This window comes from Oncorhynchus mykiss, chromosome 13, assembly GCF_013265735.2.
Source record: "Oncorhynchus mykiss isolate Arlee chromosome 13, USDA_OmykA_1.1, whole genome shotgun sequence".
NCBI lineage: Eukaryota > Metazoa > Chordata > Actinopteri > Salmoniformes > Salmonidae > Oncorhynchus > Oncorhynchus mykiss.
This window is the reverse complement of record NC_048577.1, coordinates 52,172,467-52,198,134: the sequence shown is the minus strand read 5'-3', so window position 1 is coordinate 52,198,134 and position 25,668 is coordinate 52,172,467. Positions and strand designations below refer to the sequence as shown.

At 46.0% G+C, this 25,668-nt stretch overlaps 1 protein-coding gene and 1 long non-coding RNA gene across 3 annotated transcripts in view; both read left to right on the top strand.

Moving 5' to 3' along the window:
* Positions 1-25,668, top strand: part of LOC110485216 (calcium channel, voltage-dependent, P/Q type, alpha 1A subunit, a) — a 175,937-nt gene that overhangs the window by 133,442 nt on the left and 16,827 nt on the right. Inside the window, exons 41-48 of the mRNA XM_036939765.1 lie at positions 202-329; positions 2,056-2,152; positions 7,526-7,640; positions 8,318-8,425; positions 14,690-14,796; positions 19,236-19,339; positions 19,823-19,958; positions 23,868-23,981. Of these exons, the coding sequence (XP_036795660.1) occupies positions 202-329; positions 2,056-2,152; positions 7,526-7,640; positions 8,318-8,425; positions 14,690-14,796; positions 19,236-19,339; positions 19,823-19,958; positions 23,868-23,981 (909 nt within the window). The remainder of the gene's footprint in view (positions 1-201; positions 330-2,055; positions 2,153-7,525; positions 7,641-8,317; positions 8,426-14,689; positions 14,797-19,235; positions 19,340-19,822; positions 19,959-23,867; positions 23,982-25,668) is intronic.
* LOC110538721 lies at positions 8,432-11,578 on the top strand. 2 transcript variants are annotated; one of them, XR_005035591.1, is made up of 3 exons: positions 8,432-10,060; positions 10,180-10,870; positions 11,195-11,578. It is a non-coding gene; the product is annotated as an uncharacterized LOC110538721 (long non-coding RNA). The 2 variants fall into 2 exon arrangements; XR_005035590.1 differs by having other exon boundaries at positions 10,180-10,913.

The window sequence follows — 25,668 nt, the reverse complement described above, 5'->3', positions numbered from 1 at the left end:
TAAACATGTTAAGTAATAATTGCTTTTTATTGATTTAGGGTACAACTTATTAGAAGTATTTGAGTTAAAAATGCCTTGAGGTTTACAGCGCAGGATTTCCCAAAAACCAGGGAATTTATTTTGCAACCCTAGTCTGTTATAAGTGCACACTTGCTTGGCTGACATAATACTGTGTAATAATGTGACTGTTTGTGTTTTTAGATGCTGAATCTGTTCGTGGCTGTCATCATGGACAACTTTGAGTACCTGACCAGAGACTCCTCCATCCTCGGCCCACATCATCTAGACGAGTATGTCAGGATATGGGCTGAATATGACCAAGCAGCTTGGTGAGTGACACACATGAACACATCACATAGAAACACACACACACACACACACACACACACACACACACACACACACACACACACACACACACACACACACACACACACACACACACACACACACACACACACACACACACACACACACACACACACACACACACAACCCTGGCACTAGATCAACCCTGGCACTAGATCTCATTAGCCAGTCCAGTCTTTGGGAACATCAGATGAAAAGAGTGGGAGTCTGGGAGCTGTACAGTAACCATGAAGTAAATTACTCCATAGTTATAAAGGACAAGAGTCATAAAGGATATAAAGGCCAAGTCTCCTGTAGTTGAACTGATCCCAAATCAGTCTAAAGAACCCACACAAGACAGCAGCTGTAGGTGGGATCATGGATCTGAGCAGTAACCTTCTCAGTGATCCAGTTATCTCTCCCTCCCTGTGCCCTCTCCCTCTCTGTGTGTGGTTCAGACACCCACCCCACCTTCACCCCCTCTGGAATCTGCATACTGCCAAAACTTACTGTGGCAACAAACCTCCCCTTTACTGTACTGTATATTCAACCCCAGTGGAACCTGAAACACGCTAAGTTTCCTAGTATCTGTATTCCAGTGCCTGTTATCCTTCTGCTGTCCTGTAGTCTGCAATGTAGAGGGAGAGAAGAAGAGAAGAGGAGGAGGGAGAGAGATTGAGGGAAGGAGGTAGAGACAGTAGTGGGGGAATGGACATTGAGAGAGAGAATGAGAACGACTGAGATGGGTAGGAATATCAAAATAATCAGAATTAAAAGGTTTTGGTAACATGGCGAATTGAGATAAAGACAGGCATGGAAGAAAACAAGGAGAATTTTCTGGAAAGAAGCAAGGGAGGGAAGGAGGGAGGTAGGGAGGGAAGGAGGGAGGGGGGAACAGAAAATCTGTGTGACAAGTGGCTATTACACATTAGGCAATTTAGCATTCACATGCATTTCTAGTTAATGAGCTATTCCTTAATTATACTCCACACACAACCAATTACTGGCACACACCACTGCTGGCAGAGAGGGGGAAGGGAATGAACGAGGGGAATGAGAGAGAGATGGGGATGGGTTCTATTAGGAATAGGAATTGAGAGAGAGACATGGGGATGGGTTCTATTAGGAAGAGTAATTGAGAGATAGACATATGGATGGGTTCTATTAGGAAGAGGAATTGAGAGAGAGACGGGGGACGGGTTCTATTAGGAAGAGGAATTGAGAGAGACGGGGGATGGGTTCTATTAGGAAGAGGAATTGAGAGAGACGGGGATGGGTTCTATTAGGAAGAGGAATTGAGAGAGACAGGGGATGGTTTCTATTAGGAAGAGGAATTGAGAGAGACGTGGATGGGTTCTATTAGGAAGAGGAATTGAGAGAGACGGGGGATGGGTTGTATTAGGAAAACAGGAACGATAATAGACAGGAAGTGGTTAAACAGAGAAGGGATAGGCTGAGACAATGGTAGGAACAGGGAAAGACTGCAGTGTCATTGCAGAAGAAAAGCACTACAGCTCAAATGGGTGACGGGCAACAACAATGTGTGTGTGTGTGTGTGTGTGTAGTATGTGTGTGTACACCGTACAGTAATTTTGCTGTTATGATATCTTGTTTCTTGTCAATCTTGTGCTCTTCTTTCTTCCCATTGTTCTCTCTTGTCGTATCTGTCCTCTACGTTTGTTCTAACTCCTCCTGTTCTTTTTGCAGCGGTCGCATTCATTATAAGGATATGTACAGTTTATTGCGAGTTATCGACCCGCCTCTTGGCTTAGGAAAGAAATGCCCCCATAGAGTGGCCTGCAAGGTTTGACTTCCACTACAAATCCTCAACCACACCTGCTACAGCATCCAAGAATGGAATGAGTGTCGCTTATCTGATCTGATTGGATTTCATTTTTGTTATACTTTCTCTCTTCTTCTTTATTTTGCCCATTTCTACTTGCATTCTGATCTGAAAGGAGAATGTGTAGGACAATGCAGACACCCAGACGAGCATGACGTTGTGCACCACTGAAATGAAAAATAAATAAAACACTTTTAAGAGTTTGATTGTGAAGAAAAAAAATAATTCTGATTGTTCCCCTTTGGTCATTTTTCTTTCTGTTGTTTTGCTTGCTGTTGAACCACGGCTAGGTGCGGTGCTAGACACACTGTGGGATCTGTAGCATTGCATTGTTCTTGGGGGGGAGGACAGAAACTGCATTGACACCCCACCCTCATCATGGTATTGCCCAGTCCCAGCAGTGGAGCTCAGTGCTTGCCTCTGAAGTCCTCTGCTCTTCTATGCAATCCCTCCCTTCCCACTTGCATAGAACTATATTTTACTTCTACTAAAAGTCTCCAACTCTACTCAACTCCGCTCCTCCTCGTCCCTATACCCCCCTCTTATCTTCTACAAGATATACACCCCCGCCCGCTCAGACCAGTTCTACCCCCCCTCACCCCGCCCGCTCAGACCAGTTCTAGACAGCCTCACTGCGTCTCTCGCTCTCAAACCAGCCAAATAACTTTGTTTTTGTTTCTTTTTTCTCCTCTCTACTTTTTGCTTTGGTCTCTCTTTCGCTCTCATTCTCTATCTCTCTTTCTATCTGTGTCCCCCTCTTCTCTCTCTTCCCTCACTCTCTCTTTCTCCCCCTCTCTCTCTCTCCCTTGCTCTCTCTTGCTCTCTCTCCCTCCCTCTTCTCCTTCTCTCTCTACCCTTCTCCCACCCCTACTCTCTTCTCTTATTCTCTCTGCTCTCTCTCTGGTTGGCTGTGGTTGGCTGTGGCTGTTCTGGCTGTGGCTGTGGGGGGCGGTGGCTGTGCTGCGCTGACATGCAGTGGCAGGATCAGTTGCAGGGATATGTATGACATGCTCAGGCATATGAGCCCTCCGCTAGGCCTGGGGAACAGGTGCCCGGCACGGGTGGCCTACAAGGTCAGGACCCCCTAGAACCAGGGGGCTTAGTGCCTCTTCCTCCGCTTTACTGTGTATCCGTAGTGTTGGTGTATTCTTCTCTATACATTTTGTTTCTGATATTTTGCTTTATCTCCATTTTCTTCTTCTCTTTTGTTATTTGATGAAGGGGAGTGCTGATGTCGTTATGGGGAGTGAGGGTAGGGGCGGGGGGCGGGGGGGTAAGGGTCAAGGGACAAAGGCCAGACAGGTTTATCCACAGGAAGGGGTGAATGGAGGGAACTTCTCAGCTCTTTTGCACCGTGTATACTGACGGAAACACACACACACCTCTAAACACACATATTATCAAACACAAACACCCACACGTTGTTTTTGCCAGTCAAAGCTTTACAAGAATCTGAGTAGAGTGCATAGTGGAATAGAATACATCAAATCAGCTGTGGTAACTATAGGAGCTTTGGCTAAAGTACTCTTCGGGGGTCTCAAACTTCCATATTGACTCTAAACAGGTGTGTACATTAGAGTGACCTCTTTAATGTATACTAGTGGAAAAATATTAAACATATCTATTTATACAAAAATATATATGAATGTTTGGCCAAGCTGGCAAAATAGTGTATACACACAGCTAAACACACATGCACAGACAAAAACACATACATACACACACACCAGTATGCGTGTGCAGCCGGGCTTGGAAGGTCCGTAAGACTTCTGTCCTCTGAGTCTCTCCGTCCTGTGGATGGCGCTACTGCAAACACACACACAGGCACACACACACACACAGGCACACACACACACACACACACACACACACACACACACAGACACACACAGGCACACACACACACACACACACACACACACACACACACACACACACACACACACACACACACACACACACACACACACACCCACACACACACACACACACACACACACACACACACACACACACACACACACACACACACACACACACACACACACAGAGGAGCAGGTCTCTGTCTTTACTTGTACAGTAGTCCAACATATACAAATCAGGATGTATTTTCTGGGTAGAGGACAGAGAGCTGAATATAGTTTGTTGTCTATCTAGTTGGTTGTGTAGTTTGCTAACCAGTTAACTGTTATCATTGCCACAAAATAACGTCTAGCCTCTTTTTCGTAGTAGAATCTCTTGGGCCCTGTAGTAAAATCTTCAGGTTCCACACGTCCCCGTTCTTCTGTCAATGCAGTTCTACTCTGTTTCCAGTCCCCTCCTCTTCACATGCTGTCTCCTCCCCTCCTCCTAACCTGCCACTCGCATGCCTGCCCCTTCACCCCCACCACCACACGGGCACTGCCATTACCTCTCTCACACACTGTCATACACAGTCACACACACACCGACTCACACTCATGCCCGTTAAATACCCTTATATACCTGTGAAATCCTTCAGATATTCTAACACACACTCATATACCCAACTCGTTTGGTTGTCACCAACCCTGGTTCTGGAGAACTAACAGTTCTCTGATTCAACTAATCAAGGTCTTGCTGATTAGCTGACCAACAGAATCAAGGACAGAAACCTGTCCTACACACCCTCTCTCTCAGACCAGGGATGGTAGTGACCACTGCTCTAATATAACCTCATACCCCCTATTATAAACCTTACAACACATTATGACACCATTACGACACATTATGACACCCTTATGACACACACGTGTCCCTTCATAGGCAGATCGCTGTGAGCCTCAGGGGCAGCTAGCAGAACAGTCTGTAGGCACAGAAGATCTCTCTACTGCCAGAACTTACTGTCCCTCAAACCCTCCTTATGCTCCCAGCTGCTCTCCCTACCTGCATCTCTGCTAATTCTTACCTCTACCTCGATCTCTAGCATCCCTCTCTCCGCATCTCTCTCTCTCTTTCTATTCTTCACTTTGCCATTTCTATATCTTTCTATTTCTCCTTATATTTCTCCCTGCCCCTCTCTCTCTCTCTGCATATCTGCATCTCTCTGTCTTTCTGTCCTCTGTTCATTCATTCCTATCAGCTCAGCTCATCTCTCCTCTCCCTGCCTCCATCTCTCTCTCTCTGCATATCTGCATCTCTCTGTCTTTCTGTCCTCTGTTCATTCATTCCTATCAGCTCAGCTCATCTCTCCTCTCCCTGCCCCATCTCTCTGCTTTATCCTCTCTTTTCTCTCCCTTCTTCTCCTCCCTCCATTTTGTCCCTCAGTCCTAACAGCCTCCCTCCTGAAGTGTCCCCTGTAATATAACCCCTCCTTCAGACTTTGACCTCTAACCTTTCATCCCCCACCACCTCCATCTACTGTGTCTGGGGGTAACCATAGCAGTCCAGTCTTTGAAAATACCTCTCTCCCCTTTCCCTGTGTAAACTGTCATCTCTAGGTGATGACCTTAGTTTGACATTAAAAACCCACAGACTCCCCTTCTTGCCCTTCACCTGTCCCCTATCCCCCACCCACCATCACTACTTACCGGCCCAATGAGAGAGGTCAAAACCCTCACACTTGACCTTCGCCTCTGACCCACAGAATAATGTCCCCTGTATGTGTAGTGTTAAATTCTCACCCCCACTCTCCTCTGTTCTGTAGAGACAGACAGTAGTCTTCAGGCAGGATGCTGTGTTACAGACTCGACCAGCTTGTGTGGTGGTAGATCTTTCTTTTATTCTATCACTTTCAACCTCTTTTTCTTATCACTCGCAGTTTATATCTCTGATGTCTTTTTTCTCTCTCATCCTCCAACCTCTTCTCAACCTCCAACTTCTCCCTTCTTTTGCTTTGAAAACGGTCTCTAAAATGCCAATCACAACCAACCCCCCTCTCTCTTTTCAATTATTTTCGGATAACGAGATGTATTTTTCCCCACCCCCTAATACTTATTGTATAGCCCTCCTCAGGCCTAAGGCAGCCTAACCTAAAACCTCAGACGATCTTACCTTTAAAAAAATGGCTGCCGCAGCGGCCATCTTGATTTTCTTAGATTACCTTGATCGGCTGAATTCTGTTCTCACGCTCACCTATTAACTCTGTCGGGCCCTGCACCCATTATTCATTGAGAGATTGTCTCTGTATGACAACAACAGCCCTTCATTTAATATCTCCTATAGATTTAGCACATGTAGTTTCAATGATGTCACCACTACTAAACCAAAACAGATAAACATTATTGTATTATTAGACCACACAGAGGATGCTTTCTGTGTACGGCTGTGCCGCTGCTTGTCCTGTGAAGCAATATGTGTGTGCACTGCATGTTGCATGGGGGGGACAGGGGAGGATGGGGTATGTGTCACAGGGTTTTGGGGGAGCGGAGCGGAATTGTTGGCATGGTCTTGCTGCATGTCTGGGATGTCGCAGTGACAACGGTTACTGCGAGCCTGTCTCACACACACTAACGTCACGTTGTCTGTGTGTGTTGTCTGTGCATGTGTGCGTGTGTTGGCTCGTGTCCATTTCTCTTATATTGACAAGACCAGAAGGTGGATAAAGAATAAATGAAAATGATGACGTTCCCCTCCCCCTGTCCCTCAGTTTTGGTTTATCGCTTTATGGCCTGGTCTCTGTTGAACTCTGTGAATCTCCAATCCGCTACGGGGAGCTCTGTTAGTGGCAGCCAGCTGTCTTCTCTTACTGATCTAGAATCAGATTAATATCCCATAATCCTGAACTAAACCATTCAAGGGGAAAACGCAAAAAGCTGACATTGGATCAGAGTCTAACTTCATCCTACAACCTCTATCAGAGAAGGCATAAATAATGCTGTGACACTACTGAACCTGTGAGGTCCTCCTAAGTAACACAACAAGGACTGTTACAAGGTAACACCCACAAGAGGAACCAACCAACTCATAGTAATCAGTAGTGGTAGTGTAATGTTAACTTTTTTAACCCTTTGGCTCTCACAGGCTGTAAAGAAATAATGCTATCATTTGTCACCGCCATGAATGGATCAAATGACTGAAATATCAATGTTTACATCTTTTTGGTACTGACAGTACCAAATAACAACTCAGCTGCCAAACAGCTGCCATAACTGGCATAGCAGTGCCAATGACACATTGTATAGTTGATAGACATACGTACAGATTGACAGACAGACTCATAGAACCTGCTACAAAAAATGACAGAGCTCCCCCCTCTCCCCAACCCCCTTTCCCTCTCTCCTCACCTGGAGGTTCAGAGCACACCTATACCTCCACTTCTTGGGGGGCGGGCCTTTTTTACTCACCCACCTTCCCCCGATTGTCTCTTTGCAACAGAGGCTGCTGCGGATGGACCTCCCGGTCGCCGACGACAACTCAGTCCACTTCAACTCCACCCTGATGGCCCTGATCCGCACGGCGCTGGACATCAAGATCGCCAAGGGTACGGAAGGTTTGGAACCCCTCTTTCCTGCTTGCCTTTTCACCATCTCTTCCCCCTGTTTCTTGTCTTCCCTAGAACAGAGCAGGGCAGTCTGCTACTGTAAGGTGGTTGTGTATCGTGTGTACCCTGCTGTCCCTGAGACCTACAGCGGCCCCTCTGCTTCTCCCACGGTGTCCTAAGTACAGCTCTTTTTCTATAGAGTTTGTATGGTTCTTATTAACCAATAGAATGTAATGTGTACTACCAGCCATACTGTCAGTGTAATAGGGTTTCAAATAGGCTACAGTTCTCTTTTTGTAGACTTTATAGAGTTCTTATATGAAATAACAATCTTAGTTCCAATGTAATTAAGTCTCACTTTATTTGGTTGGCCCAATTAAAGTGAAGATGGCCAGACATTTAATGCCCATGTCTCTGTGTTACATGGCTCATCCACACTACACATTTAAACTGGGAGTCAAAGCTCACCTCTATTAACAAACACATTCTCTTGTGTCTGTGTGCTTGTGTGTGTTTTCATGTCTGTGCGTCAATTCTTACACCTCTATGGCTCTGCTGTGTATTTGTATTGATGTGAATGTGTGTGTTTATGTGTGTGTGTTGCTATTATATGTGTGTGTATACACTGGTGCGTGTGTGTGTGTGCATGTGCCTGCTTGTGTGTGTGTGTCATTGCGTGTGTGTAGGAGGTGTGGACAAACACCAGATGGATGCGGAGCTGAGGAAAGAGATGATGGCGATTTGGCCCAATCTCTCCCAGAAGACCCTGGACCTCTTAGTCACGCCACATAAGTGTAAGTTGCAGTGTGTTTGGACCGCGACGCGATGCCAGTGTCTGTCTACTTCTTCATGCCACCTGAGGACAGCTTCTCTCAACCAGTCTCCTTCACTGCTGCACCCTCTGATACAGCAGGCACAGCCCCCTACACACACACACACACACACACACACACACACACACACACACACACACACACACTTATTATCTACACATAGACACATACCAACACACGCACACAGGATCCCATGATTCCCACCAGTCCAATCCTCGAAGACGACACACCTAATATGGGATCTCCATCTCCAGCCTCCATACACCTCCACCAGCCCTAGCCCCATTTCCCTACAGCAGGCCATGTACCCCATCCCCCAGCCCCAGTCCCCACACACCAATATAGACCTCTTTTCTTTTCCCATATCACACCTCCACCCAACCTAACAACTGTACACAGCAGGCCTCATCCTAAAGTCCCAATGCAATACTTCCAACAGCCCATTCCACTGATTCCAGGCCTGTTCTGTAGGCCCAACATCACGCCTCCACCGGATCCAATACCAGCAGGCTGTCTGCCCAGCTCTGTGCCTGAGATCAGGGGGTGCCTCTCTATAGACCAACTCTCTATAGTAGTCTTTTCACTCCAGGGATTTAGTTCATACAGTGCTACTGTAGGTCAGAACACTCCAGGGGTTTAGTTCATACAGTACTACTGTAGGTCAGAACACTCCAGGGGTTTAGTTTATACAGTACTACTGTAGGTCAGAACACTCCAGGGGTTTAGTTCATACAGTACTACTGTAGGTCAGAACACTCCAGGGGTTTAGTTCATACAGTACTACAGTAGGTCAGAACACTTCAGGGGTTTAGTTCATACAGTACTACTGTAGGTCAGAACACTCCAGGGGTTTAGTTCATACAGTGCTACTGTAGGTCAGAACACTCCAGGGGTTTAGTTCATACAGTACTACTGTAGGTCAGAACACTCCAGGCGTTTAGTTCATACAGTACTACTGTAGGTCAGAACACTCCAGGGGTTTAGTTTATACAGTACTACTGTAGGTCAGAACACTCCAGGGGTTTAGTTCATACGGTGCTACTGTAGGTCAGAAAACTCCAGGGGTTTAGTTCATACAGTACTACTGTAGGTCAGAACACTCCAGGGGTTTAGTTCATACAGTGCTACTATAGTTCAGAACACTCCAGGGGTTTAGTTCATACAGTACTACTGTAGGCCAGAACACTCCAAGGGTTTAGTTCATACAGTGCTACTATAGTTCAGAACACTCCAGGGGTTTTGTTCATACAGTACTACTGTAGGTCAGGGGTTTAGTTCATACAGTGCTACTGTAGGTCAGAACACTCCAGGGGTTTAGTTCATACAGTACTACTGTAGGTCAGAACACTCCAGGGGTTTAGTTCATACAGTGCTACTGTAGGTCAGAACACTCCAGGGGTTTAGTTCATACAGTACTACTGTAGGTCAGAACACTCCAGGGGTTTAGTTCATACAGTACTACTGTAGGTCAGAACACTCCAGGGGTTTAGTTCATACAGTGCTACTGTAGGTCAGAACACTCCAGGGTTTTAGTTCATACAGTGCTACTGTAGGTCAGAACACTCCAGGGGTTTAGTTCATACAGTACTACTGTAGGTCAGGGGTTTAGTTCATACAGTGCTACTGTAGGTCAGAACACCCCAGGGGTTTAGTTCATACAGTGCTACTGTAGGTCAGAACACTCCAGGGGTTTAGTTTATACAGTACTACTGTAGGTCAGAACACTCCAGGGGTTTAGTTCATACAGTACTACTGTTGGTCAGAACACTCCAGGGGTTTAGTTCATACAGTACTACTGTAGGTCAGAACACTCAAGGGTTTTAGTTCATACAGTGCTACTGTAGGTCGGAACACTCCAGGGGTTTAGTTCATACAGTGCTACTATAGTTCAGAACACTCCAGGGGTTTAGTTCATACAGTACTACTGTAGGTCAGGGGTTTAGTTCATACAGTGCTACTATAGTTCAGAACACTCCAGGGGTTTAGTTCATACAGTACTACTGTAGGTCAGGGGTTTAGTTCAGACATTACTACTGTAGGTCAGAACACTCCAGGGGTTTAGTTCATACAGTGCTACTATAGTTCAGAACACTCCAGGGGTTTAGTTCATACAGTACTACTGTAGGTCAGGGGTTTAGTTCAGACATTACTACTGTAGGTCAGAACACTCCAGGGGTTTAGTTCATACAGTACTACTGTAGGTCAGGGGTTTAGTTCAGACAGTACTACTGTAGGTCAGAACACTCCAGGGGTTTAGTTCAGACAGTACTACTGTAGGTCAGAACACTCCAGGGGTTTAGTTCATACAGTACTACTGTAGGTCAGAACACCCCAGGGGTTTAGTTCATACAGTACTACTGTAGGTCAGAACACTCCAGGGGTATAGTTCATACAGTGCTACTGTAGGTCAGAACACTCCAGGGGTTTAGTTCATACAGTACTACTGTTGGTCAGAACACTCCAGGGGTTTAGTTCATACAGTACTACTGTAGGTCAGAACACTCAAGGGTTTTAGTTCATACAGTGCTACTGTAGGTCGGAACACTCCAGGGGTTTAGTTCATACAGTGCTACTATAGTTCAGAACACTCCAGGGGTTTAGTTCATACAGTACTACTGTAGGTCAGGGGTTTAGTTCATACAGTGCTACTATAGTTCAGAACACTCCAGGGGTTTAGTTTATACAGTACTACTGTAGGTCAGGGGTTTAGTTCAGACAGTACTACTGTAGGTCAGAACACTCCAGGGGTTTAGTTCATACAGTACTACTGTAGGTCAGAACACTCCAGGGGTTTAGTTCATACAGTGCTACTGTAGGTCAGAACACTCCAGGGGTTTAGTTCATACAGTACTACTGTTGGTCAGAACACTCCAGGGGTTTAGTTCATACAGTACTACTGTAGGTCAGAACACTCAAGGGTTTTAGTTCATACAGTGCTACTGTAGGTCGGAACACTCCAGGGGTTTAGTTCATACAGTGCTACTATAGTTCAGAACACTCCAGGGGTTTAGTTCATACAGTACTACTGTAGGTCAGGGGTTTAGTTCATACAGTACTACTGTAGGTCAGAACACTCCAGGGGTTTAGTTCATACAGTGCTACTGTAGGTCAGAACACTCTAGGGGTTTAGTTCATACAGTACTACTGTAGGTCAGAACACTCCAGGGGTTTAGTTCATACAGTACTACTGTAGGTCAGAACACTCCAGGGGTTTAGTTCATACAGTACTACTGTAGGTCAGAACACTCCAGAGGTTTAGTTCATACAGTACTACTGTAGGTCAGAACACTCCAGGGGTTTAGTTCATACAGTGCTACTGTAGGTCAGAACACTCCAAGGATTTAGTTCATACAGTGCTACTGTAGGTCAGAACACTCCAGGGTTTTAGTTCATACAGTTCTACTATAGTTCAGAACACTCCAGGGGTTTTGTTCATACAGTACTACTGTAGGTCAGGGGTTTAGTTCATACAGTGCTACTGTAGGTCAGAACACCCCAGGGGTTTAGTTCATACAGTACTACTGTAGGTCAGAACACTCCAGGGGTTTAGTTCATACAGTGCTACTGTAGGTCAGAACACTCCAGGGGTTTAGTTCATACAGTACTACAGTAGGTCAGAACACTTCAGGGGTTTAGTTCATACAGTACTACTGTAGGTCAGAACACTCCAGGGGTTTAGTTCATACAGTGCTACTGTAGTTCAGAACACTCCAGGGGTTTAGTTCATACAGTACTACTGTTGGTCAGAACACTCCAGGGGTTTAGTTCATACAGTACTACTGTAGGTCAGAACACTCCAGGGGTTTAGTTCATACAGTGCTACTGTAGGTCAGAACACTCCAAGGATTTAGTTCATACAGTGCTACTTTAGGTCAGAACACTCCAGGGTTTTAGTTCATACAGTGCTACTGTAGGTCAGAACACTCCAGGGGTTTAGTTCATACAGTACTACTGTAGGTCAGGGGTTTAGTTCATACAGTGCTACTGTAGGTCAGAACACCCCAGGGGTTTAGTTCATACAGTACTACTGTAGGTCAGAACACTCCAGGGGTTTAGTTCATACAGTGCTACTGTAGGTCAGAACACTCCAGGGGTTTAGTTCATACAGTACTACTGTAGGTCAGGGGTTTAGTTCATACAGTACTACTGTAGGTCAGAACACTCCAGGGGTTTAGTTCATACAGTGCTACTGTAGGTCAGATCACTCCAGGGGTTTAGTTCATACAGTACTACTGTAGGTCAGAACACTCCAGGGGTTTAGTTCATACAGTGCTACTATAGTTCAGAACACTCCAGGGGTTTAGTTCATACAGTGCTACTGTAGGTCAGATCACTCCAGGGGTTTAGTTCATACAGTACTACTGTAGGTCAGAACACTCCAGGGGTTTAGTTCATACAGTGCTACTATAGTTCAGAACACTCCAGGGGTTTAGTTCATACAGTGCTACTGTAGGTCAGAACACTCCAGGGGTTTAGTTCATACAGTGCTACTGTAGGTCAGAACACTCCAGGGGTTTAGTTCATACAGTACTACTGTAGGTCAGGGGTTTAGTTCATACAGTACTACTGTAGGTCAGAACACTCCAGGGGTTTAGTTCATACAGTGCTACTGTAGGTCAGATCACTCCAGGGGTTTAGTTCATACAGTACTACTGTAGGTCAGAACACTCCAGGGGTTTAGTTCATACAGTGCTACTATAGTTCAGAACACTCCAGGGGTTTAGTTCATACAGTGCTACTGTAGGTCAGATCACTCCAGGGGTTTAGTTCATACAGTACTACTGTAGGTCAGAACACTCCAGGGGTTTAGTTCATACAGTGCTACTATAGTTCAGAACACTCCAGGGGTTTAGTTCATACAGTACTACTGTAGGTCAGAACACTCTAGGGGTTTAGTTCATACAGTACTACTGTAGGTCAGAACACTCCAGGGGTTTAGTTCATACAGTACTACTGTAGGTCAGAACACTCCAGGGGTTTATTTCATACAGTACTACTGTAGGTCAGAACACTCCAGGGGTTTAGTTCATACAGTACTACTGTAGGTCAGAACACTCCAGGGGTTTAGTTCATACAGTACTACTGTAGGTCAGAACACTCCAGGGGTTTATTTCATACAGTACTACTGTAGGTCAGAACACTGGCTGTTATGCATGTCAGAGAAATACATACAGGAGTAGAATGAATGCACAAGTGCCAAAGCACTAGTTGCGATGTAGATATTAGACGTATATTATATGAAAGGAAGCATGATTTACAGTATAGGTAAAGGCATCTGGGTCAGGTGTGTTATAGCTACTCACCAGATTGCTAATTGTACCAACATTTACCAGAATGCACAGGCTTCTGTGCCCTGCTAATAACGTTCAAACCAAATTGAAATAAAATGTGTGGCAATTTAGCATGCTGGTAAACGGTGTACAGAAATGGCCAATAGCATAATGCTGGTAAACGGTGTACAGAAATGGCCAATAGCACAATGCTGGTGAAAGGTGTACAGAAATGGCCAATAGCACAATGCTGGTGAACGGTGTACAGAAATGGCCAATAGCACAATGCTGGTGAACGGTGTACAGAAATGGCCAATAGCACAATGCTTGTGAACACACTTTTTTGAACTGGACTTTAGGCCCTTTTATTGTGAAGATGTGATCTGCTGTAGAAACCTGGAAATTACTCTCTTTCAAAGACTGTTATCGCACTTATTTTCTATTCTGAAGCTCTGTTTTGTTTATGTGTTTGGAGATAACAAAGTACAAGGTCCAAATGGAACTTAGTACAACATGTCCACCTTCTATTGAGAAGTAGAGGGGGAACCATCGGTCCTGCCTCAGAATGCCAAAACAGCATCAAAACAGCCCCAGCAGTTCTGTTGGTACTGTCCAGTCCTCTACCAGGTCCCCCATCTACACAATGAAGTGGTCTTGAGTCTTGTCTTCTGATTGAAGACCACCAGTCAGTAGAAATACAGTTATGTCTAGAAAAGATGTAAAGAAAGAAAGACTACAGTTAACCAGAGAAAGAGAAAATGTGACACATGATAATTTTTTAGTCCGAGTCTGTTTGTGAAAAGACTATCAGCTCTGTGTTCGTGTATATGTGTGTATTTGCCAGTGTGAGTGTGTGTCTCTCTCTCTGCGTGCGTGCCCCTCTACTCCCATCCCTCTCGCTCAGGGTCCCATACGTAGTGGTCTAATCGTGCAGGGTAACTTGTCCCTCTCTCAGCAGCAACAGACCTGACGGTGGGGAAGATCTACGCTGCCATGATGATCATGGAGTACTACAGGCAGAGCAAGGCCAAGCGCTCTCAGGCGCGGCTAGAGGCGGAGCAGGTACAACTACCGTCCCTAGGAACCATCCCCAAACCTTCAGACCACGCAGACTGACTGAGGGCAGAGTCAGACTGACTAGAAATACTGCTGTGCCGTTTGTACAGGGGTCAAAGCGGAGCTGTGACAACCCATAACCACGCCCACCCAGTCTTACTATAGCATTTACTTACTACGTTATTGTAAGGTCACTTGTTATCATTGACCTCACCTGGCTAAAGGTTAGAGGTCAAAGGTTAGAGGACCATTGCCATTGGGTTTTACCACTCTTGTCTTGCCTCTCTGTGTTCTTCCATCCTCCCTTCCTTCCTAGTCGATATAAAACTCTGTGAGGCCCTCTGGTGGACAAAGTATGTCACTGGTCCATGTTATATTACATTTTTACATATTATATTATTGCTAGAGCATCTATACAGAAAACCAGCTGATTATATTTCAAGCACAATGATATAATTCTGAATCACAATTATTTCTAAAGAAGAGGCACTTTTCTTGCTATAGAGAACCCTCTCGATCATCGTTGAATTGTTTTGGGCTGGGTGTCTTTGTCACAGCTCCGGATGGCGAAGACTGTACAACGTTAATGCACATTCCTCACCTAAGCCTGTTCCTCTTTATCCTCCCTTTCCCTGGCTGTGAATCCACTGCTGGTGATGATGATGATGATGATGATGATGCTTGTCTTCCCAAGCCTTTTAGCCACACCCTGGCCTTGGACTGTTGCCCTACACCCTGGACTGTAGCATTGCACTGTAGCCCCCTATTCCCTGTTGACAGAGAGAATGCATATACAACCAATACAATGGATCTTGTGTTTATGTAGTCACATGTGATGCCACTGACGATAAAACGTTCAAATTGTAGCAGTATTTGTAACACAGTTACAGAAACATTTTAAGTGTAAAGTAAAAGATGACGTTTTAAATGACGGAGATGGTTTTATTTTGTTTTATTTGTATTTCTCACGCACACACATACACGGTTTCCTATTTTACAGACAGAGTCCTACTCCTCCTCTCCTCCTACTCCTCCTCTCTCACTGCACTCTAAGCATGCCACTTTCCCTGCTCTGCTATGGCCACCTGCTACCACTCTCTATACACAACTCTCAGCCATGTCAATTCCTCATGACTTCATTTCTGCCATCTGGCATTCCTTCCTTGCAGGATAGCACAAGGAAGAGGTTGGTCTTGAAGGGATAGTCACTAAATTCAAAGTTTAAACAGTGATCCTCTTTTTCTCTGACACATGATGTGAAGGGCGTGAGAGAGGCAGGATATTGAAAGATCTAGGAGTTAGTTGAGAGAGTCTGGCTCTGTCTGAGCTTTAAAAACTGACCTCAAGCCTGCCTTAGCCATGTGTATAGATTTGTATACGTACATGCTTCTTGAAGAGTTGGTTGGATGGGACCTACAGTATGAGTCAGGGGATAGTTTGATTGGATAAGTCACAGGAATTCCTCAGGAACATGATGGAGCTATCTAAGGAGGATACCATCTAAACAACTGTAGAAACCACCCTCTATCACCTGTCAAACTACAATGGAAGACTCATAAGACAAGCTGAGAAGACTCAAGAGTTGGTCACCCAATACTTAGTCAAGTCATTGAACATTTGACCGTGACCATGTCATATCCTTGGTCTTCATTCACAACCACAACCATACTACCCAGCTGGTCCTCGTGCTTTTACTCTAATGCTCCCAAGGTGTACTTACCCGTGACCACAAACATGTACAGAGCACAAACTCTCACACACGGACGTTTCTTGGGCAACAAATGTTATCAAACTTTTCAGACTCTTCAGCATGCTCACATGACATGTCACAGCCCGATGACGATAATTTATGGTGTCACTGCAACATCCTCATCCAATCGTCGCCCATCCTGCTCTCCAGCCAATGTCTGCTCTGCCACCCTTTACCCCTACACATCCTCTCCCCTCTCCCCTGTACCCCTCTCTACACCTCCTCTTATTGAGCTGCCCCTCACTCTCCTCCCCCTTGCACCCCCACCTCTCTTCCCCTCCTTGCCAACCCCCACCCCGGCTGCTACTTGCTTACAGAAGGACAGGAGCCGAGGAGTGGACTTCCCTACCCCTTGCACCCCCACCTCTCTTCCCCTCCTTCCCAACCCCCACCCCTGCTGCTACTTGCTTACAGAAGGACAGGAGCCGAGGAGTGGACTTCCCTACCCCTTGCACCCCCACCTCTCTTCCCCTCCTTGCCAACCCCCACCCCTTCTGCTACTTGCTTACAGAAGGACAGGAGCAGAGGAGTGGACTTCCCTACCCCTTGCACCCCCACCTCTCTTCCCCTCCTTCCCAACCCCCACCCCTGCTGCTACTTGCTTACAGAAGGACAGGAGCAGAGGAGTGGACTTCCCTACCCCTTGCACCCCCACCTCTCTTCCCCTCCTTCCCAACCCCCACCCCTGCTGCTACTTGCTTACAGAAGGACAGGAGCAGAGGAGTGGACTTCCCTACCCCTTGCACCCCCACCTCTCTTCCCCTCCTTCCCAACCCCCACCCCTGCTGCTACTTGCTTACAGAAGGACAGGAGCAGAGGAGTGGACTTCCCTCCCCCTTGCACCATCTCAGACAGTATTATTACCATAGTGTTAGATAAGGAGAGACCTAGTGAAGGGTAGCATCCATCCCAGTGATGAGCGTTTCTTCCCTGCATGATTCCAGGTAGAGCTTGTTGCCATAGATAAGCATGTGCATCATGATGTGAGACTAGGGGTGGGACCTGGAGAATGGGAATACCCTTGCTTCGAATGGTTCAGGTTCAGACAAGAACTGTTCCAAGTGTTTAGAAATGACGATTGGACAAATATTGTTTGGAAAAATATTTGTGTGCTATTTCCTTGTATGACCTGGAACCTTCGTGATCCATCCACTTTAAACTTGACCCTCCATGGCTCGTGAAAACCTTAAACCAAAACAGCTACTTACCATTGATAATCCGTTCCAGCTAGCAAGTATATACTGGCCCAGGAGTGGCCCACTGCCGGCATGGTTTATGGCCCACAGCTGGAAACCAAATGCAGCCCAACAACATTTTCCCAGATATCTTACGGACATAAAAGTAGCAGTTGGTCAGTTTTAAGTGGATGTGTAATAACTGAATGACACTGTATGTGGTTATTTGAACACACTTACTCCCACCATGCATTTCACCTACACTAAGAAAAACAGGTGCTATCCAGAACCTAAAAGAGTTCTTAAGCTGTCCCCATAGGAGAACCATTTGATGTACCCTTTTTGGTTCCAGATGTAACCCTTTTGGTTCCAGGTAGAACCCCTTTGGGTTCTATATAAATCCCTTCTACAAAGGGTTCTGCCTGGAACCCAAAACAGTTCTTCCTGGAACCAAAAATGATGTTCCTATGGGGACATCCAAAGAACCCTTTGGAACCCTTTTTTCTAAGAGTATGTTCCCAACAGGTCTACTCCCAGTCCTCGTCTTCCTCTCTCTTTTTCATCCTTCCCCTATCCCTCTTTGTGTCCCCTTTCTCTCTCGATATTCACTCACATGGACTTCTACCTCTTCTTTCCTTTTCTCATCCTCTCCTCCTCTCTTCCTTTCTCTATCATCATTTGTATATTATTTCCTGACTATTCTCCCTCCTCTCCTTATGTGTCAACATCTGTTTTCAACAGAGACTTTGAATGTTCTCTTCCTGATGGATCTGTCCATTGGGTTTTTGCACTGATGTTCTGCCTTGTTCAACTCTTTCTTATTCCCTCCCTGGTCTTGCTGTTCTACTGCTCTAACGGATTGTTGGACTGGCTCAAACTCCACCCACCGATTCTCATTTCCTGGTTGCCGATAGTGATCATTTAGCTGCTTGAGGTCAAATGGGGGTCAAAAGTCAAGGTTGAAATCCAATCAGGTCGAGAGGTAAACACTGTCCATCCTGTCGATTGGGTTGTGTATTGAATAGCACCCTTTTCATGTTATAGTGCACTTCTTTTGAATCAAAGCCTAGGTGAAAATCAGAAATAGTGTCATTTGAGATGTGTTCCTATGAGCAACATTTGCACATTGTCTGATCAGATAAAAAATACTGTAGACAAAGACCTTAATTAATGCCAGACAAATCCAGACCTCTTTGTAGCGTCCAACGGAAGACTTCCAAATCCATAGCTAGGTACTGTATACTGTAGGTCAAATACAGTGGCTATGGCTCTGGTTAATGCCCTTCATTCATGGTGACCTGGAAGTAGATGATTCATTGGCATGAGCCTTCCATTCTCACATTTACAGCAGGACTCCAACTCCCCTCCCAGAATGCGCTCTGGCTCAGTCAGCCCCTGCTGACTGAAACCCTTCCTCCTCCCTGGATGCTGTGACCTGCTCTGAACTCACTTTCTTCTCCACCTTCCCCATTTCCTGTATGTCTACCTTAAAGCCGGCGGCCATGTTGTATCTCACACAGAATCGAACGACATTACTGTTTCAGCGCGTGGAGCCGCCCTCCCCCATCCAGGACGGGCCTCTCAGCCTCCCTCCTACCCAACCGGCAGATCCCATCAACAGCCTGTGAGTAGACCCCCCCCCCCCCCCCCCTCCAACTCTCTCTCTGGGTCTCTCTCTCTGTCCTCTCCCTCTCTCTCTGTTTTCTCTCTCCCTCTTTCTCTGCAGCCAGAGGGAGGATGGGTAGTGGCTCCACAGGTGGAGTGTCATCCACAAGAAGGAGGAGCAGGACGACACGCTGGGCGGACATGCCTCACGTGTAGAGGACCTGTGTGTGTATGTGTGTGTGTAGTGTGTTCAGAAAGGCTGGTGTATGGGTTTGTGGGGATGAGTGCATTCAGTTAGCCTCATACAAGCGCTGAATGCAAGGGTCTGATGAAGGTGATGTATATGGAGCCTGGTTTGTGTGTATGCATGCGTGTGTCCGTGTTTGCCTATCCATGTGTATATATGTCCCGGGTCTGACTGTGTGTGTGTGTTGTAGACCGGTGGACGGATGGGGTGAGTGTGTGTGTGCAAGGGGCCTGTCTGACTGTCTGTGTGTTGTAGACCGGTGGAGGGGGGGGTTCCAGAGAGCCAGTCGTGGGTGACAGTGCGGGCTCAGGAGATGTCCCAGAGAGTAGGCAGCTGGAGTCCTGAGGGACAGCACTCTGAGGATGGCCTGGACAGCAGGCATAACTCGCAGGTAACACATACACACAGGTGCGCACACACACACACACCAGCATCCAGAAGAATCCCTGGACAACAGACATAACTCATAAGTGTAAATACATGCACATGCATACGCACAAATACAGATCAATACAGTATGTGCATGTAACATGTACAGTATGTCATTGCACACAAGAACACACTAATAAATGGTTCCCAGTAAACATGAAATAGTGATTTTCTTTCATGCTATTCATGTTTCATGTTGTCTGAACATCCACATAATTTCATTGGACTGGTTCATATAGAGCTCGTGTCCTGGTGCTCTTTCCTTACAGGATATTTAGGGTCATCATTGTTGAATCAACTCGTACACAGAGTCACTGCTGGCTCTGTTTTATTCCTGCCTATTGTCCAGTTCCATATGGTCCCTACAGCTCCTCTCCCCTATAGGCACTTAGACAGATCTGAAAGGTGTATAGGTGTAAGTAATACAGCACATTCATCTAATGGCTTTGAGTCATTACTAATCCTTTCAGATCTACATGAAGGGCCTAGGAGTTAGAGTTAGTTATTGGGAAAATGTGAACATGATGGTTTCCCTATAACCTGCCCTGATTGGCTATGCCTGCTTAAACCCTCCCACCATTCACATCCCATACCCATCTATCCCCCTCAGCCCCCAGGCCCACAACCTCCAAGCCCTCATCCCCCAAGCCCTCAGCCCCCAAACCCTCACCCCCCAAGCCCTAAATAACATAATATTATCAAAATCAAAATGCGTCTGTTTTTTTGTTGTATTGGCTGCGTCTCAATCCACCGGGTACGCCATGTCGGCCTTCTGCATTTGCGGTGGAAAGTGGCAGAACTACAGCACTGTTTGTCAGACCAGGAGACATCCCGAAAATCGGTCTTCTCACGAAAACGTCTATAGCGTCCAAACGATGGTGTTCTCCGTTTTGCTTTACGACACCCACAAGTGTCACTGGACTTGTCTGAAAGTAACCCAGTACCGGTTTAAAAAAGGAATTGAAGTATGCTATATATATACAAAAGTATGTGAACACCTCTTCAAATTAGTGGATTCGGCTATTTCAGCCAAACCCGTTGCTGACAGGTGTATAAAATCAAGCACACAGCCATGCAATCTCCATAGACAAACATTGGCAGTAGAATGGCCTTACTGAAGAGCTAAATGACTTTCAACGTGGCACCGTCATAGGATGCCACCTTTCAAACAAGTCAGTTCGTCAAATTTCTTCCCTGATAGAGCTGCTCTGGTCAACTGTAAGACTGTTATTGTGAAGTGTGAAGTGGCAATGTCTAGGAGCAACAATGGCTCAGCCGCAAAGTGGTAGGCCACACAAGCTCACAGAACGGGACCGCCGAGTGCTGACGCGTGTAGCGCGTAAAACTCGTCTGTCCTCGGTTGCATCAAGTTCCAAACGGCTTCTGGAAGCAACGTCAGCACAAGAACTGTTATTTTTTTTATTTGTTTTAGGTTGTAGATCAGCTTTAATATTCCAGATAGATTGTAGCTTCCATCAATGTAATTGTATGCATCAGTTCCATATGTTTTGGGTAAATATATATATATATATATATATATATATATATATATTGCCAGTCAAAGGTTCGGTTTGGACACACCTACTCATTCAAGGGTTTTTCTTTATTTTTACTAGACATCAAAACTATGAAATAGCACATATGGAATAATGTAGTAACCAGAAAAGTGTTAAACCAATCAAAATACATTTGAGATTATTCAAAGTAGCCATCACATGCACAGTAGCTTTGCACTCTCTTGGCATTCTCTCAACCAGTAGTCTTGAAGGAGTTTCCACATATGCTGAGCACTTGTTGGCTGCTTTTCTTGAGGTCGGGTGATTGTGGAGGCCAGGTCATCTGATGAAACATTCCATCACTCTCATTCTTGGTCAAACAGCCCTTACACAGCCTGGAGGTGTGTTTTGGGACATTGTCATGTTGAAAAACAAATGATAGTCCCACTAAGCACAAACCAGATGGGAGAGCATATCGCTGCAGAATGCTGTGGTAGCCATGCTGGTTAAGTGTGCCTTGAATTCTAAATAAATCACAGACAGTGTCACCATCAAAGCAACCCCACAACATCACACCTCCTCCTCCATGCTTCACGGTGGGAAGCACACATGCGGAGATCATCCTTTCACCTACTCTGCGTCTCACAAAGACACAGGCGGTTGGAACCAAAAATCAAACATTTGGACTCATCAGACCGAAGGACAGATTTCCACCGCTCTAATGTCCATTGCTCATGTTTCTTGGCCAAAGTAAGTCTCTTCTTATTATTGGTGTCCTTTAGTAGTGGTTTCTTTGCTGCAGTTCGACCATGAAGGCCTGATTCTCCTCTGAACAGTTGATGTTGAGATATGTGTCTTACTTGAACTCTGTGAAGCATTTATTTGGGTTGCAATTTCTGAGAATGGTAACTCTAATGAAATTATCCTCTGCAGCAGAGGTAACTCTGGGTTTCCATTCCTGTGGAGATCCTCATGAGAGCCAGTTTCATTATAGCGCTTGATGGTTCTTGCGACTGCACTTGAAGAAACTTTCAAAGTTCTTGACATTTTCTTAATTGACTGATCTTCATGTCTTAAAGTAATGATGGACTGTCGTTTCTCTTTACTTATTAGAGCTGTTCTTGCCATAATATCTTTTACCAAATAGGGCTATCTTCTTTATACCATCCCTACTTTGTCACAACACAACTGATTTGCTCAAATACATTAAGAAAGGAAATAAATTCCACAAATTTACTTTTACCAAGGCACACCTGTTAACCTTATATGAAATGCATTCCAGATGGCTACCTCATGAAGCTGGTTGAGAGAATGCCAAAAGTGTGCAAAGCTGTCATCAAGGCAAAGGGTGGCTACTTTAAAGTATCTCAAACATAAAATATATTTTGATTTGTTTCACACTTTTTTGGGCTACTACATGATTCCATATATGTTATTTCATAGTTTTGATGTCTTCACTATTATTCTGCACTGTAGAAAATAGTAAAAATAAAGAAAAAACTTTGAATGAGTAGGTGTGTCCGAACCCTGTACCGAAGCCCCCTGTACTGAAGCCACCTGCACCGTAGCCCCCTGTACCGAAGCCCCCTGCACTGAAGCTTTCTGTACCGAAGCCCCCTGTACCGAAGCCCCCTGCACCGAAGCCCCCTGTACCGAAGCCCCCTGTACCGAAGCCCCCTGTACCGAAGCCCCCTGTACCGAAGCCCCCTGTACTGAAGCCCCCTGTACCGAAGCCCCCTGCACCGAAGCCCCCTGCACCGAAGCCCCCTGTACCGAAGCCCCCTGTACCAAAGCCACCTGCACCGAAGCCCCCTGTACCGAAGCCCCCTGTACCGAAGCCCCCTGTACCGAAGCCACCTGCACCGAAGCCCCCTGTACTGAAGCCCCCTGTACCGAAGCCCCCTGCCTCAGCCTCAGCAGTTCCTGCTCTTGATCCAAGTCCAAGTCCAGGTCCAAGTCCTAGCTCCTAGACCACAGCCCTAGCCCCTCGTCCTAGATCTAAACCTAGTCTTAAACCTTCCCCCGTCCCCATTTCCCAGGCTCAAACCCCAGTCCCTCCCAAACTACACTACATGCTACTGTACACCACAGGAAGCTGCTGAGGGGAAAATGGCTCATAACAATAGCTGGAACGGAGCAAATGGAACGTCATCAAACACATGGAAACCATGTGTTTGATGTATTTGATACTATTCCATTCATTCCAATCCAACCATTAACACGAGCCCGTCCTCCCCAATTAAGGTCCCACCAACCTACCGTGCTGTGCACACTACATTCACCCACACTCACATGGGATAAAGGATGACAAACACATCATTGTCCCCGTCATATTCCTTCATCACAGTCACGCCCACTCTCACTCTATTTTGCAGACGGTAGAGATGAGAGAGATGGGGCGTGACGGTTACTCGGATACCGAGCACTTTCAGCCAATGGAAGGCCACGGAAGGGCCGCTTCCATGCCACGCCTTCCAGGCGACAACCAAGTGAGCACCCCTCATTTCCTCTCCTCCCTCCCTCTCTCGCTCCCTCTAGCTTTCCATCTCCTTGACTCAATCTCCACGATAAGCTACATGACTCGAGACACACAAAGACAGGAGACAGACTATTTATAATCCAACACAGTGCATAACAAAACACTATAAAACATTGCTGAAAATGGACACCTGACACTTTCAAGCATATTTGTTTTTATAAATGCATGGTATTTGACGTGATGTCATGCATTTTGACGATAGCTCCCCTTTCTATGCTGTTGAAATATCGCCCATAGGATGTTTTCCAGACAGACTTACAGGTAAGTCTTACAGACTACCGTACCAAACACCCCAACACCCCACTCTTCCTCCCCTCTCCTCTCCTCTTCTCCTCCTCTACACTCATCCCCTACTGCATGGAGGTGTGTTACTGTGGTTGTCCCTTCTCATCCAGTACCAAGTCATCTCTGCTATATTGTCACACACACACTCTTTGTTTAAGGTAGTCCATCGTATCCAATGATGACTTCCACTACTGCTTGTGGGTTCACTGATGACTGTATAATCTGATGCGGGATGCACACTGTTGCCACAGACAGAGCACACAAAGGCCTGTCCTGTTGAGGCCGGTGAAGTCATGGTCTACGTTCAGTCCTTTTTTCCTCGGTCAACTGCACTCCAGAGGGCAGAGGCCACGCCAGGTGGAGCGTTCCGCAGCAGTCTGGAGGGAGGCAGAGTTTACCTCACACTTCTTTAAGGAAGTCTTCAGTTGGGTCCTTTAGACACTTTTTCTGCCCACCTGAAGAGCGACGGCCCAGTTGTAACTGTCCGTACAGCGTATTTCACGGCTGGCGGTCCTCTGTCGTCCAGATGGCATCGCCGAGCCATCTAAGCTGGTGGTGTGTGATGGACGCTTCAACACTCATGCAGTTGGTTTTCTGTAGGATCTCTGAGTGCGGAACACGGTCCTGCCAGGTCACTTTCAAAGTGCATTGAAGGCCTTCTATATGAAAGGACTCCAGTTGTTTTAAGTGTCGGCTGTAGACTGTACATGTTTCACATCCATAAAGGAGTGTAGATACACACACTGCCTGGTAGACTGCAACTTTGGTGGTGGAGGTGCAGGTTGCTGTTGTCCAAAACCTTCTTCCTTAGCAGTCCAAAAGATGACAAAGTCTGTTTGACCTGATTCTGGATATCCTGGTCGAGAGGATGCTTCCAAGATATTTAAAATGTGATACAATGGGAAGTGAGAAGTCTGAGATGGAGAATGGAGGTGTTTCAGGCGGAGGATCAGATGCCCACTGACATAGGACCTCTGTTCTTGGGATGTTAACAGACAGCCCCATTAGGCTGTATGCTCTCACAGCTGCTAAGTGTGGCTTATAGAGCTTCTGATGTATGTGCCACAAGAGCGCAATCATCCGCAAACTGGAGCTCAAGTACTTGTTAAGCTTTGATCTTTATGGCAGCTTGGAGCTTCCTAATGTTGAATAATTTCCTGTCCAATCTGAAGTCCAGGGTCACCCCACTCTCTGTTTCCATGTCCTTGTGCAGGACTGTTGTGACACAGGAAGAAGACATCGAATAGGACCGGCGCAAGCACACACCCTTGCCTCACACCAGTACCAATTCTAAAAGAGTTCAGACTCCTGACGGCTAATTCTTACTCTGGCCACCATCATAGATCTGACGC